Genomic DNA, 15982 nt, shown 5'->3' with positions numbered 1-15982 from the left:
TTTGTTCATGATTAATAACAAGTTTTACATATATAGTAAATGAGGTGAGGACATTACATATGTTCGCCCTGGAAACTGGACACTCTGAAGGCTATGTGATATTTTAAAATACAAATTTACAAGGTCATGACTGTATGATCCTAAGAAATATTTTATATTGTCATCTTAACTTGATTGCTCATTAGTGAAATAGATAACTGGTTGGAACAGATGGTTATGCCTGGAGTCTCCAGTTCTACCCTTTCCCCCAAAAACAACTTCTTTGTGGGCAAAATAAAATATAGAAATGCTCTAGCAACTAAATCCTTAAACAACTTATCTTTTAGGTGTTTTTTTTAATATAGTCACCAAGGAATGTACCAGAGAAGAACTCAACAAACGTATCTTTTTATTTGTTACAGCTGTTGCACTTTGGCCATTGTAAACCCTCATATAAAATGTGTATATAATTTCCTTTTGAGGCATATAATTCTCTGTTGGGCTGCTTTTGTAATAATCCAACATGCCAACACACAAGTGAGTATTTTAACTGATAGATCAATCCGTTAAAAATATCCATAGTTGATTTACCAGGTGGAATCAGTTTTAATCACTGATCTGGTTAAGAGATATTTCTTGGATTTTTTTTAAAAAATGTTTTGGGTCTGATGTATTTCTGCATTAGATGGAGAAGACTTAAATAAGCCTATAAGGTAATATTTCCTTTTAATACTAAATGATGAATAGCTTCGTTGATAAAAATTCGATTCCCTGTGATCATTTTGTCAAGGATTTGACAGTACGCAATTTTTTTAAAATATCCAGTACTTTTTAATTTATCAAACATCAAATGATTTTTCAATTATTGGAGATACACTATAAACATACCACACATTTAAAGCTTGGGATCCTTTTTCATGAATGGAAAGGTTTGAATATTGCGACATCAAATGTACAAATACACACATTCCTTTTAGTTTCAGACTTTATTTGGTGTTCTATTATATCTGTCCCTCTCTTGTGATGCTTGCCAACAGTTGAACAGAATGTAATCAATTCTCAAACGTTCCGCAGAGGGAGCCTTTTACTGTATAAACCTTTTCAGCATTTAAAAAAAATTCTTTATTTGCATATCTCATTTATTCCCCCCCACCCCTATTCTTTTATTCCCCAAATTGTCTCATGCTTTAGTCTTGTGTCTAATAGTAATGATGAACAAAACACACCAAGTTGTGAATGTCATTCTAGGGATGAATGAGAGAAATCACAATGGCTCTGCAGGCAGAAAACACAAGGAACGTGTCCATAAGGAATACACTGGACATATAATAGCATGCTTGTATCTTCTCCTATGAAGAGTGATATTTGTCCAGGACCTGCACAAGAGTCTGCTGCATCAGGATTACTCTTATGCCTCTTATGTTGCGTATGCGCATTTAGAGATTTGACCCTGGAGAAATGTTGGAATTTGAAGAGGGTTTTGTCTTGGTCTCTGGATAGACAAGGAAGCCAGTGAAGGTTATGTATTTGCCATGATTGCTGTAAGCACCATAGCCATCGTGCTGGTGACTGTAGAGCCAGACAATGTCACCAGACTGAAGAGGAAGCATAATGCTCTGGCTCTGCATCTCACGCCTTTTGGAGTGGTTGTCATCATAGATCATGGCCTGAACTTCATTGTGGTTCTTCATCAGCTTTACTGACATTGTTTTGAAAGGCATTTTACCAATGGTAAAGGAAAAATAGTAGGCGCCTGAAACACGACATGTGAAGATGCCAGTTGAAAAATTGAAGTCACTCCCAATGTTTACAAACTCAGTGTCAAATGTGATGGGCTCATGCTGGGTTTGCTTTTCATCCGATCCTAGGAGGCTTTCAGAACGGGCGGCTGAAAAGGCAGAGCGAGGGTCCTGTGGTCTTGCTGGTTCATCGGAAAGCAGGAGTCTTTCTGAGACTTGGTTTTGGTTGATGGACAGCTGCTGAATGACATGAGAGGGAGTTTGAGAAGGTTCTTTGCCTAGTTCTGGAGATCCTACTCTATTGTGAAAGTAGCTAGAGGTGTCTGGATAAATCAGGTACCCATTGAAAGTTGTATAGGGGCCCACATTGCTATACAGGGCATACTTTGGATCCCCGTGTAAACGTAGCCACACAGTATCACCATAGTCCAATTGCAGCATGGCACTTTGGCTAGCCACTTTTCGCTCTTTACGGTGATGTTCATCATATACAATTGCCTGCACTTCATTCTTGTTTCTCATTAGCATGACAGACAAATTTTTCTTGGGGTACTTTCCAACAGTGAAGGAGAAATAGTAGGCTCCAGGGATACGACATCGAAATAGTCCAGCTTTGGGGTCAAAGTCATCCCCTATGTTTACATAGACCTTATCAAAGGTGATCACCATCTCAGTGCTTCCTTCCATGCTGCTGGTCCTAGCGACAGAGAAGGCAGACCGGAATTCAGTCCCAGAATCAGCAGGGAAGCCATACCCAAAGGAGCAGACCAAATGGAAGAGAAGGCCAAAGGAAATTTGATCTTTCCGCTGGGTCATCATATCTAAAAAAGAAAAAAAAGGAAAAAAAAGAAAAGGGGGGGGGGAGAGACAATTTAACCAATGTATTCAAAAACTGCTTTTCGATCTGAGAGGAGCCTTAAAGTTCCACCTACTTTTGTGTAGCCAATAGATGATATTTGAAATCCAGACACTGCTAGATCTGATTGTCAAGCTTCAAAGAAACCTTATGATGTTTCAGCCATTTCTGTTTCTTGGTTTGCCTACAGATCCAGGGGGGAAGGGGGGGGATGAATGGAATGTGCATTTGCAGGTTGTGAGCTGTGAAGTCTGGGAATCAAGGTCATTCATATTATTTATGAAGTAAGGATTGTCTCATAACAATTGTCTGATGTTTAATTGGGGAATATATGACTTGCGCTATCAGGGGAAAGGAGAGTTTCTATTCTTTTAATTTACTGTTCTGGCACCAATTTAGCCAGACCTGGTTTTCTATTCATCAGTGCCGATATAGTGTGCTCAATAAAGTTTTGCATTAGAGATTGGAATGTCTCAGCTGTGCTTACTATGTTGGGATCATCAGTTGGAACCTTGACACTGATACCAGCTCTTCACTGGAAGCATAATAGAAAGAAGTATTTTACACTGAAAATGCAATAGGATATAATACTTAGTAAACATGCAAAAGACATTATCAAAGAGTATGTCTGAATATATGATGTCGCTATTAAATCTCAAACCTGAAGAAATACCTGTTAATCTGCAGAAGCATACTATAGCTATACCTTTGTCCTCACTGAAATGCATTTAGATAGACTTAATTTGGGAAGAAATTAGGTTTGTACTTAGCATTGACAGGATGTCTCCAGACAAATGTTTTGAATACTAATTTTGTATCAAAATACTGTTGCTGGAGTAACCCAGTTGAGTCTTATACGTAGTTCAGTTTTTAAAACATTCTTAATTCTTTTTTCCCTGTCTAATTTACCACTGTAATCTTCTTTCAGTTTTCAGAAATTATTAAGGGCTGTGTATTATAATTATTTCATTTCATTTCATTTAGCTGGCTAGGCAAAAGCTGTTGAGTTCAGCTGGTCACAAAACTTGAATATTCAGATGCTGATTCTTTGTCCTATTACATTCACTAGATTAAAGAAGAATGCAGAACTGAAATTGCCACTTTCTGCCTCTTCCCAATTCCCACCAAGTGGGCCTAAGTGACACATCTCATTGCCAACAATAATAAGGATGAATCGAGAAATCTGAAAAATGGCTTGTGTGTGTTTGGGTTTGTCTGTAAGAATACAAAGGGAAAAATATTCCTATCATAAAACAAAATAGGTTGTTAAAGTATTAGATCAAAACTTTGTGACTGTAGTAAATTCCGCTGGTTAGATCTAAGAAAAGATAACATCTAATGCATTTCTCCTGCTCCAGTATTTAAGATTCTAATGACAAGAGGCCGAAACATGATTCGTGGTCACTTTCAATCTGAGAAAAAGCCTGTCAGTCATTGCAAAGACATGAAGTTCTGTACACTGTCCTTCTTTCACGCTCATTAAAACATCACTCAGTCAGAAGGCCTGGAGGCTGGGTTCTCTCGTCTGCCATCTCTGTCTCTCCCTGTTCTGAACCAGCCAACTACCGGCCTTGCAATAAGGCAAACCCCTGTTCAAACAGTAGAGACTGGAGAGCGTCCAAGGCTGAAAAGTGTCTGCCAAGATTTATTACTCAATTAACAGAACAAGAAACAAAAACACTGGAACTTGAATCCTCAAACGGAAGGGTTGCTTTCAGCCACCAGCCCTTCCCCAAACACTCCTTTTATTTAGAGTTCAGGGCGTGGCCTCCCTCTGCCTCCTCCCGAGGAGACCCGCAGCCTTTCTCTGCTTGGTCCTGCTCGACTGCCTCCTGCGTCGGGCGTCCTTGAACAGGGCCAGCTGTGGGTCATCATCCTCCGCACTATCGGGCTCACGCAGCTGAGAAGAGGGCCCCGGCTGGGAGCTCTGCCAAGCCTCCAAGCCATCATCAGCCAGTTCGTCTCCCTCCTCCCCCTCATCTGAGTCATCCGATACATCTGAGCCGGCTGCCGGACCCACAGGCTGGCCCTGAGTCACAACACTCCCTGTCACTTCAAAGCTGGTCTATTGACATCAACAGTCTACAGATTCAGAGGACTCCTTTCTTCAGAGCCAAAGAATGTCTTCAGTGGCAACTTGGTATTGCCGACATGCTACTGCCATATGCACTCATCCTACATCTAAGCAGAGAGAAATTCAGAGGAAATACTACTTACTCAGGGTTCAGTTTCTTTGGAAGATGTACACTGGAGGGTGACAGTATATCTTTGATAAATCCTGTATATGATGGTTCACCAAAGGACAATGCTCTCCAAGAGATTCAAGAGAAATTCCAGAGCCAGAGGTTTTCTTAAGGGAAACCAGTGCAGCCTGATTCCTACCACACATTTCTAGTCTCAATCTCAGGGAAACGGGAGCATGATAAAGGAAGAAAAAAAAGGAAAAAATCTCTATTCTTATTGGTTCATTCCACTATCCAAACTACTTTTGGGGGCTACTCCAATCATAAATCTCTGTGGGCGTGCCGGATTTATGGAACCATCTTCCGGTTGAGCTCCGGATGTCACCCGACCTTCACACCTTCCGGCGCGATCTAAAGACCTACCTGTTTGAACAAGCCAGCCTGGCCTGATGGGTGATGGGGTTGGATTTTATTGCTTTTTATGTATTTTAACTTATTGTTATAGTTTTTGGGCATCTTGTTTAATCTCTTTTAATTTTTGTATTCTTGTCTTTTAACATGTATTGCTCTGTTCACCGCCCTGAGTCCTTCGGGAGAAGGGCGGTATACAAATAAAATTATTATTATTATTATTATTATTATTATTATTATTATTATTATTATTATTATTATTATTATTATTATTATTAGGCAGAATGAAGGTTTTTGATTGAAGAATGTTAACTTTGCAGTACTCTTTTAACAAGCCATGATAAAGCTCATAACTGAATCCAAGAAAAAATGAAATAAAGACTCCACTCTTTTTATTTTATTTTTTATTTTAATTCCATTTATATCCCGCCCTTCTCCGAAGACTCAGGGCGGCTTACAAGCTTAGCAGTGTGTGTGAGTGTGTGAGTGTGAGTGTGGGGTGTGTGTGTGTGAGTGTGCTTTATCCATCTTCTCACTCTTCCTATGACTGTGCCTTGGAAAAGATATCTTGCACATTTCTGGTCTTTTAGCCTAGTTATAGGTTGGAAAGGACTATTGCAACAGCAGGATAGGGGTGGTGATGGAGATCTTGTCCCAAAGGTGCTTTTTCAAGAGGCGACTGGACTTTGTTTTTCTTTGAAGATGTTTCCCCTCCATCCACTCAGAGCTGAAGAGGCTTCTTGGATGAGAAGCAAAACTACTTCAAAGAAAAACAAGAAAGTCCACTTGCCTCTTGAAAAAGCACCTTTGGGACAACCATGACCTGGATGACTGAGAATCTCCATAGACATTTAGCAATGGAAATCTTGTTTAAGTGCTTTTCATTTGTAAACATGTTCTTTAGACCAACGTTTCTCCACCTTGGTGTAGACTTCAGCTCCCAGAATTCCCCAAGTAGCATAATTGGGAATTGACATTTACATATCTTAAAGCTGCCCAGGTTGAGAAACAGTGCTGTAGATCAGAGGTCCCCAACCTATGGTCCGCGGCACAGTCCCGGGCCGTGGCCTATTGGCCACCGGGCCGTGGGAATAGCTGGCAAGCTCCCCCTCACAGTAGCGCCGCTGCACAAGTGCTAGTGTTCCCATTTGTGCATGAATGGGTGTGCCAGAAGCCTGTTTGCGCATGTGCACAGGCATCAGCATCTCATTTGTGCATGAGCATGGGTGCCAGCAGCCTGTTTGCATGGGTGCCAGCAGCCTGTTTGTGCATGTGCATGCACGCTAGTGCCGCTGTCGTGCATGCGCCTGTTTGCATGTGCGTGCGTGGGGACTGCATGAATGCACATTTCCTTGCTCCTTCCTTTCCTTCTGGACTGCCAAGCTGGAAATGTTGGGGAACTCTATAGATCACACCTCTGTTGGCAGTTTTAGGGCAATCCTTGTTTTCTTTTGCAGAGCAAATGAATTACACTTGGAAATATTGAAATAACAGGTTTCCCACACTTTGGAATCACTGCATGAAAGAGCAAGCTATAATTGAAATTAATAAATAAAATATATGAGATCTACTTGACAAAAGCATAATGTAAAGGAAAAAGGTCATTTTTTTCCACGTTAGATATTAATACTGGATTAGAGAATACATTTGGGTTCAACCAACTCATGTGTAATGGAATTAGAAGTGATTTGAAAAATGTTATTTACCTCAGCAAAACTTAGATGAATTCCTATTTTATGAATAGCAATCATTTTCTTTCAACTATCTTCTTCCTTTTGAAAAATCTCTAATAGTTCATTTGGCTGAGGGTTTTTTGTGCATTCAGAGATGGTGATGGCAAGACTTTCTTGAAACCCAATGTCATGTATTTATTTGTTATATTATATTAACAAGCAGCTATTTTAAGATGGATTAAAGAATGGATAACACTTAGAGATAAAAGACTACTATACCTAGAGGGGCATGACCTGCAGATTGGCTGGCATGCCTTTCTGTGGTATGGGAAGAATAAAGTGCATAGATATTTCCAGAACCACACCATAAGAAATGCACTTCTTTTAGAATGGGAAAAAATAAAAGAAAAAAAATTATATTAAGATACCTGAATGGCTTTCAACAATGGAAGCCCTTGCTTACCCAAACTTAATTAACTATGATAAACTTGTAACTTATAAAGACTTACTGGATAATGAAGGAAGATTGAAATCTACAACAACAAGGTATTGACCTACCATGGTGGCCATACCTAGAAATCCAAAGAAGATATGAAAAAGACATGAAAACAATGGGACTCTATAAAGAACAGACAGAACTCAACCTTATATTGTTAAAAACATATGAAAAGCTGATTTAAAAACTACAGATTTCTGCTTAATTTAAAGATGGAAGAAGAACAAGTCAAAGAAACAATGATAACATGGGCAAAAAACTTTGGACATACTATAGAGTTTGAAGAATGGGAAAAACTATGGGACAGAAATATTAGATTAACTAAAGCTGTATCATATAAAGAAAATTTGTATAAAATGTTTTATAGATGGCACATGACACCAGTGAGATTAGCGAAAATGTTTAAAAATGCTTCAAATGTTTGTTGGAAATGTAATCAAAGACCAGGTACTTATTATCATATTTGGTGGACATGTCCTAAAACTAAAAGGTTTTGGCTTAAGATACACTTATGGTTGGAGAAGATGATTAAAAAACAAATAGAATTTAGACCATAATTGTTTTTGTTAGGAATGATAGGTCCCAACTATGATAAGGAGAGCAGATATTTAATATTACATGTACTAACGGCAGCGAGAATTGTATTTGCCCAATATTGGAAAAATGAAAACTTACCAACAGAAGAAATATTAATTAAGAAAATATTTGATTGTGCAGAAATGGATAGACTAACCTTAGAGATTAAAGAGAAAGAGCATTCAGTTTACTATAGAACTTGGAATAAATTTTATCAATGGCTAGAAAAACAAATTAGAGAGAAAGGAATGTGATACGTAATTTTGACATTATCTTAGCAAGAAAAATACTATGGATTGAAAACAACATTGTTTATGATAATTTACTATACTTACTATTGTTATCAATCATTAGTTTTATTACTCTCATTTATATGTATCTACCCAGACAATATGCTGTTTGCCAAATATTGAATGTTAATGAGGGAAACCTCAACCCTCACCCCAACCTCCCTTGTACCCCAACCCTAATCCCCACCCTACCATTCCTTTCCCAACCCTATAAAAACTAATATATATTTTTTTAAAAAAAGAAGGGGACGACAGAGAATGAGGTGGCTGGATGGAGTAACTGAAGCAGTAGGAGTGACCTTAAATGGACACCAGAAGTTGGTAGAGGACAGGAAGACCTGGAGGAACATTGTCCATGGGATCGCGATGGGTCGAACATGACGTCGCAACTAACAACAACAACTGTAGTTTTATCCACTGACTGTTTCCACCATATGCACAATATAAACTCTCTTGTCGCACCTTGAAGATTAATTAACGTATTATGTGTGAGGGAGGGAAGTTGGGATCACTGTCAGCATTTCTGAAGAGTTGCTGCAGTCATGGATAACCCTTCCCATCCCTCCGCTTCCCATTCTTATTTTTGTTTAGTCACAAGCATCCATGGCAATGTTCCAGCTGCCGGGCTAGTTTAGCCTCACTTTGGTGTTTTCAGGGATGCACTGACATCCACCCAGGTTTTTAGTTTGCAAAGCAAATGTTAAGACTGTAGCAGTAAAGGTGACAGCAAATGGCACAAAGACGGGGAAGCGGAGGCAGCATCTGGAGGTTGGCAGCTACTATAAGCAGGCAAGAGGAATATTACTCAACTGGCAAGATCGCAAGCTACAGTGAGAAGCATATCTTGTCATGGTGGTGCAGGGGTTAGAATGCAGATGTCATGGTTCCGGTGAATGAGACAAATCAAACAAATTGCAGGCATATTATTTATATAAAAAGTCTTAGCAATGAAACGAAACATCGGCACTCATGGAGGGATGCCAGAATCTGAAATCTCCTCCCCCCCAAACCCATCATAACACACACACAATCCTCACCCTTATCTACACGTCATAAATCACATTATCCAATTAGTTTTACATACGAGGTCTCTCCTCCCATTCTGTATGTGGGCTTTCTAATCTTCTCAAAATAGTCCTTAGAAAATTCCCTCCCTTCAAGATTCAAAGTGAAGCAGTTTAAACAAAAGGCTGTCTCTTATATTGTCAGTGCAAAAACATGTCAATGTTTGCAGCATTGACAGGAGCATTGCAGGCTGACTCTGCCAAGTCTCACTGGCTCAAGGTTGACTCAGCTTTCCTCCTTCCGAGGTCAGTAAAATGAGGGCCCAGATTGTTAGGGGCAACGTGCTGACTCTGTAAACCTCTTAAGAGAGTGCTGCAAAGCACTGTGAAGCAGTATAGAGGTCTAAGTGCTATTACTGGGAGTCCTGCCTGAAGCCTGGATCTTGCACTGGAGCTCAGCAGCAACTAGAAAACGGAAATGCTGAAACAGCACCCCATCCCAACTAGTGCAAGAACTTCTGGAGAAAAGGCAAATGCTGTATGCTTCTTTGAGACTTTTGTTTGACTGAGTATTAACAGCCTGAGTATTAAAGACATAGTTACATGGCAGCATCACCTTGCAAAGTCCTAGAAGTGTGGACTACACCCAGAGCAATAGACTATTGATGGGGAATGTGCGTGCTGCAATAAAGCATTGTGAGCAGACATACTACACTGTGTTCAGTAGTGGGATTCAAATATGTGAACAACCGGTTCTCTGGATGGATGCCGCTTCCAGAAGTCCATTCTGGGCCTGGGCAACAAAAAATTAGCTACCAGTTCTGCCAAAGTGGTGCAAACCGGCTGAATCCCACCACTGACCGTGTTGTGTCCACTCACTGGAAAGCAAAGAACCCTCCCATGACAGTTTATGTTTTGTGGTCTGATTATCGGAAGCCGATGACCATATGCGGTGCTTTTTTTGTAAAAGAAAAAGGTGCGGAACTCACACATGTCATACAACCCGCCTTGCCTACCCTACCAGGTTCCATCCAAAAAAGGTGCCGGAACTCCGTTCTGAGCGTTCTATGAGAAAAAAAGCCCTGACCATATGTCACTAATCTATGTAACAGCACAGGACAATGCTTTGTTTACCTTTGCTGAAAAGTCCCAAAGCAGGAGTAATTCATATCATTTATGCCTGATAATAAGGTACCACATGGGATCTCAAGGTTAATATGCTACAGTTGAATGAGCAAATCCTCTATAAGTAGTTTGAAGAAAGCCTAATGCTTTCGCTTCAGCGTTTTTTGTACATTTGATACAATTATTTCAGCAGTTGCTGAACAGCTTTCTGGCCCCAGAGAGACCCTCTCTTCATATTAAACATTTTTTCAGTGCTTAATCAGGGCAGAAATTCTCAGCTGTTCCTTCTGGTACCAGAGGACCTTTAGGTCTCCCAGAACATTATTTAACTGATGGGAAATGCTAATGCTGGCAAAGGAATGACTTCTCTCTCTCTCATGAGAATTCTAAAGAAATCGAAATAAAATAAAACTCTCTCTTTACTCTGGATGTTTTCAGGATTTTAGAGCATGTATATAAAGAGACATTTTGCTAGTATTTGGACAATTCCCTCTCATCCTGTAGGCTTCTACAATTCCAGACAATTCTATATAGGAAAATTCTGGAGAAGATTTTTGGACAACTTAAATAATATCCACAAGACCAATTATTGTTACTAATCGCTATCTCAAATATTCAAATGCAAGCTTGTACTGTATGTAGCTCAAACAACACAGGGAGATATTAACAGACTTAATTGGGGTGAGAGACAACCCAGGGCAGACTTCCCCATGAAGTAGGTCAGCAAAGACCGAGTACACAGCAGGAGAGGTTGTGAAATGAAGAGCAAGGTGAGTAGCAGGGGTGTCCGAAATAGACATGAAGAATATACAAAGCTTCAATTATACAATTTTGGTCGCCATCTTGTTTTGGTTTTTTTAATCTACTCTGTAGACTCCCTTGGTTGGTAAAGGGCAGAAAACAGAAGAGAAGAAAAATGAAATGCTATTGCATTCCATTTTCCAAGATTTGATTGCAGGTCACTGTTGTTTGTCACAGCACTATAAAGGGTCACCATTAATGTCTTGTTTCTTTGCCCAGAAGGTCAGTGGGCACAGTTACAAAAATGCTAGCCTCATAATTGGACTGACAGTCTAAGCCGGAAGGCCTTTTCTGTTCAATAACAGCTTTTTATAGAATTCTAAATGCTGTTATGAGTGTATCCAGATTGAATGGTTGCTTAGTGAATAACACAGAGGAGGATGCTTGTGTGTTTGTGCATGCGTGCAAAGTTTTTTCTGCCAAGAGGTGCAGATGTTTAGCATAAGGGATGAAAACTAGGGCAGTGATCTCATCAGTCCGCCGGGCCTAGCCTACTCACAGTCACCACTAGGCCTGGCCGAATCCTCTGAATAGATGTAAAATTTGATGCTTGCAAATCTGTTTTCTCCAAACACTCTCAGAACTGATAAGACCATTCAGGGTCAAGTTGGTATAGTTTGAGATTTTGTGGCTATTTTTTTAAAATAATGAAATGTAGTTGAGGTGGAGATTTTTCATTAGATGAGGTACAGACAGTCCTCAACTTATAGCAGTTCATTTAGTGACTGTTCAAAGTTACAACAGCACTGAAAACAGTGACTTACGACTCCCCCCCCCCGCTTCTGACCGCTGCAACATCCCCATGTTGGGTGGGGATCAAAATTCAGATGCTTAAGCAACTGACTCCTATTTATTGTGGGCTGCAGTGTCCTGGGGTCATGTGATCTTCTTTTTGTGATCTTCTGACAAGCAAGGGGACGCTAGACTCACTTAACAACAGTGTTACTAACTTAGCAACTGGAATGATTCACTTAACAACTGTGGCAAGAAAGGTCGTAAAATGGGGCAAAACTCACTTAACAAATGTCTCACTTAGCAACAGAAACGTTGGACTCAATTATGATTGTAAGGCAAGGACTACCTGTATTAAGAGTGAGATACAGATTGTCAATTCTTTCTACCTTTGCTGTTCCCACATCTTTCCCCAGATGCTGTATTTCAAGGGTATGTGGATTTCAGTACCCAAAATGTACCACGTGAAAACTAGTCTATGTAATTTAATTTAAAGGGCTTATTTTCCTGGATTTGCACTATAGCATTGTTTCCTCTGAGTGTTTGGTAAATAATTTGGTGGCCTCTGTGCACTGCTTAGGATTCTATATCTTTCAATAGAATACTGTTCTCTTTGCTTTCTCATATAATAAAAAACAGGAAAAATCAAATGCACAGGTACAGTATAGGTGGTACCTTGCTCAATAGTAGTAACTGTGAGAGGGATCTCAGAGTCCTAGTAGACAATCACTTAAATATGAGCCAGCAGTGTGCTGCAGGTGCCAAAAAAGCCAACACAGTGCTAGGCTGCATTAACAGAGGGATAGAATCAAGATCACATGAAGTACTAATACCACTTTACAATGCCTTGGTAAGGCCACACCTGGAATACTGCATCCAGTTTTGGTCACCACGAAGTAAAAAAGATGTCGAGACTCTAGAAAGGGTACAGAGAAGGGCAACAAAGATGATTGGGGGACTGGAGGCTAAAACATATAGGGAACGGTTGCTGGAATTGGGCATGTGTAGTTTAATGAAGAGAAGGGTGAGGGGTGACATGATAGCAGTGTTCCAATATCTCAGGGACTGCCAGAAAGAAGAGGGAGTCAAGCTATTCTCCAAAGCACCTGAAAGCAGGACAAGAAGCAACGGATGGAAACTAGTCAAGGAGAGAAGCAACCTAGAACTAAGGAGAAGCTTCTTGACAGTTAGAACAATTAACCAGTGGAACAGCTATTTGCCTGAAATGGTATAGGGTTTCCTGCCTGAGTGGGGGGTTGGACTAGATGACCTCCAAGGTCCCTTCCAACTACTACTACTACTACTACTATTACTACTTCTTCTTCTTCTTCTTCTTATTATTATTATTATTATTATTATTATTATTATTATTATTATTATTATTATTATTATTATTATTATTATCACACAATAAGGCACAATACTCAGCTAATTGCCATGAAGTCTTGTTTGGTTGAGGACACAAAATTCAGAGGTTTTCATATTTAAATGACTTTACAGGTCCTGTTGAAACCAGCACACTGCCACAAAATTTCTCCTGCTCTAATGACATTCCTCCTACGCCTTTTGATCAACCGTCAGACTAAAGATAAATTACTTGCTTTCTAGATCAAAGAATTTCCTTCAGCAGCTTCTCTCTGTCATCCAATACTCCCTCTTTCTCCAAATCTCCATTGAACCTTCTCAACTTCATGCTGTAGTCAATCAGCACACTTCCTTAGTAATCTTCCAGTTAGAAAAAAATCAAACTACCCCTTCATATGAATTAACATTTATCAGTTCAAGAGTAGCGCCAGTCTAGTTACTTTACTGTATATTTCTTACTTAATTCATGCCAAATAACCAGACTGTAACAATAAGTCAGCTCCATGAAATGTCCTTTCTCAAATAGATTTATGCTTTTGGAAAATTTCAGATCTGAATCTGAGTCTTAGTAGTACAAATCCATTGCCCTTGACAGATACACTTACTGTACTAGCTCTTCTATATTATTTAGAAGAATATATTTAGGAATTAAGGTGTGAACTCCACAAGATCGTTGAGGTCAGATTAGCAAAAGATTCAATCCAGAGATGCAAAATATATAAAATTATTTGACTTACAGACCAGTTTCTTTTTCTATAAGAGTAAAAATAAATAATTAGTGATTCATCCTTATCTGCATTGTCCTTCTGATGATTTTGTAGCAGCAATAGCCTTTATAAAGTTGATAAATAAATCAATCCATTTCATCCCCCCCCCCGATTTTAATTTTGGGAAACTTAAATGCAGCATGTTCAATTTATTTATCAGTTTGAGAACTTAAAGGAAAACAATATACACTTTCATACTGATGTTCTGACAATCCTTTTCAAAAACTGATTTTCATTAATATATTTTCATTTGTTACTCTCATTAATACATGGATTTATGTTTCTCTCCCAGGAAACAGCAGTGCAAAATCCAAAAAGGCCATTTCCAAGCATAATTTCAAGATGAGTTTGGCTGAGAGACAGAATGTCTAACCCAATGTCACCCAGCTGGGTTTCATGGCTAAGGTAGGACTAGAATTCACAACCTCCTGCTTTCTAGCCTGGTGTCTTAACCACTAGACCAGGGGTAGGCAACCTCAGCTCTTTTATGACTCATGGACTTCAACTCCCAGAATTCCTGAGTCAGCTATGCTGACTCAGGAATTCTGGGAGTTGAAGTCCATCAGTCGTAGGCAACCTCGGCTCTTTTATGACTCATGTACTTCAACTCCCAGAATTCCTCAGTCAGCTATGCTGACTCAGGAATTCTGGGAGTTGAAGTCCATGAGTCATAAAAGAGCCGAGGTTGCCTACCCCTGCACTAGACCAAACATACAAACCTCCATGTGTTTCTCTATCATTCTTACTATCTGGATTGTAACTCTTCCTTTCCATTTAGGAATGCTGGCCCAGGCTGCATGGATGCCAAGCTCAATCAGCAATTTTCCTGTAGTCAGCATCTATTCTCTCTTTGCCTGTTGAAACCTAATCAACAGTTGTGACCTGAAAAAGGTGTTTTCACATTTCCCAAGGGCTTGAGGCTGTCAGTGGTGTTAAGGTGTCAGTTGTGTTAAGATGTATGCGTGGATATGTGTAATACAATGATGAAGGTGAAAAATTTCTCCCTCTCTCCCTCTCTCCCTCTCACACACATACACACACAATCTGTCAGATGCTTTAATATTGTGATCATTTCCTTTTCCTGGCTGAGTTATTCCTACTGGAAGCCTCAACCCTTTGATCTGACACAGCAAGAATTTTCTTTCTTGTTCGTTACTCATTAGAGCAAAGGGGATTAACTTACACAGTGACAGTAAAATGTTGGAACAGGCTTGAGAACATACATACATCAGTAGGCCTGGGGCATTTCTTAGTAGTATATTTTACATGGCTGAGTGTAAAAAAGGAAAAAAAAAGTGTTCAACAGTCTGAATACTGTATTTGTACGTGGAAAGCTAAACTAATTAAGTAAATCTCAGACTCTAATGTGGCAATGTTGGCATTTCAAGATCCCACCCAGCATCCTATTGTGTTAATAGGAAGAGTTTTACTTGTCTTACTCATTGATTCCTCTGATTCTGCTCTAGGGCTTGCATCCTGACCCCCAATGGGATAAGGTTGTGCTACAGAAGGATCCTTGGCTACGCTGGCCAGGAATTACAATGGACATAGTGCAGGAATGAGAAAGCTGGATCATTGTCTTTAGTTCACCAACCTCTGTGGTCCTTTCAAGTGCCTCCTAAGTGAAGGAAAAAAAGGTATGATGGGGGGGGAGGGAGGATATTCCCAGTCATTTCTTCATTATTTGGATAGGCTGCTATAGAACAAGGCACAAGATCAAGCTTTTAGATAGCAATATCTTTCTTATTCATATCACAGAGCAATCTGAGCTTAATTTCTGCTGGGAATCTGATGAACTCTGGAATTTTTCAGGAAATCCAGAAGAAAGAGGAAACAGGTCCAAACATGAGAGTGGGTATGAGTAAAGTCTGTGCTGATGTGGACCTTCCATATTCACTCTGTAATTGCAACTCCCTAGTAAGTAGCCCATTCTTACCAAGGCAGTGATTAATAACTTGGCCAAATGCAGTATTGGTAGGCTAACT

The 15982-nt window shown here is 39.7% G+C and overlaps 1 protein-coding gene across 1 annotated transcript in view; it reads right to left on the bottom strand.

Annotated features, from left to right (window-relative positions):
* Positions 1–1170: 1170 nt before the first annotated feature.
* The window catches only part of C1QTNF4 (C1q and TNF related 4), a 21005-nt gene continuing 6193 nt past the window's right edge, over positions 1171–15982 (bottom strand). Inside the window, exon 2 of the mRNA XM_083349040.1 lies at positions 1171–2539. Within this exon, the coding sequence (XP_083205166.1) occupies positions 1416–2537 (1122 nt within the window). The 5' untranslated portion in view covers positions 2538–2539 and the 3' untranslated portion in view covers positions 1171–1415. The remainder of the gene's footprint in view (positions 2540–15982) is intronic.

The sequence above is a fragment of the Vipera ursinii genome, assembly GCF_947247035.1.
Source record: "Vipera ursinii genome assembly, chromosome: 1".
Taxonomy (NCBI): Eukaryota; Metazoa; Chordata; class Lepidosauria; order Squamata; family Viperidae; genus Vipera; species Vipera ursinii.
This window is presented reverse-complemented; position numbering and strand designations above follow the sequence as displayed.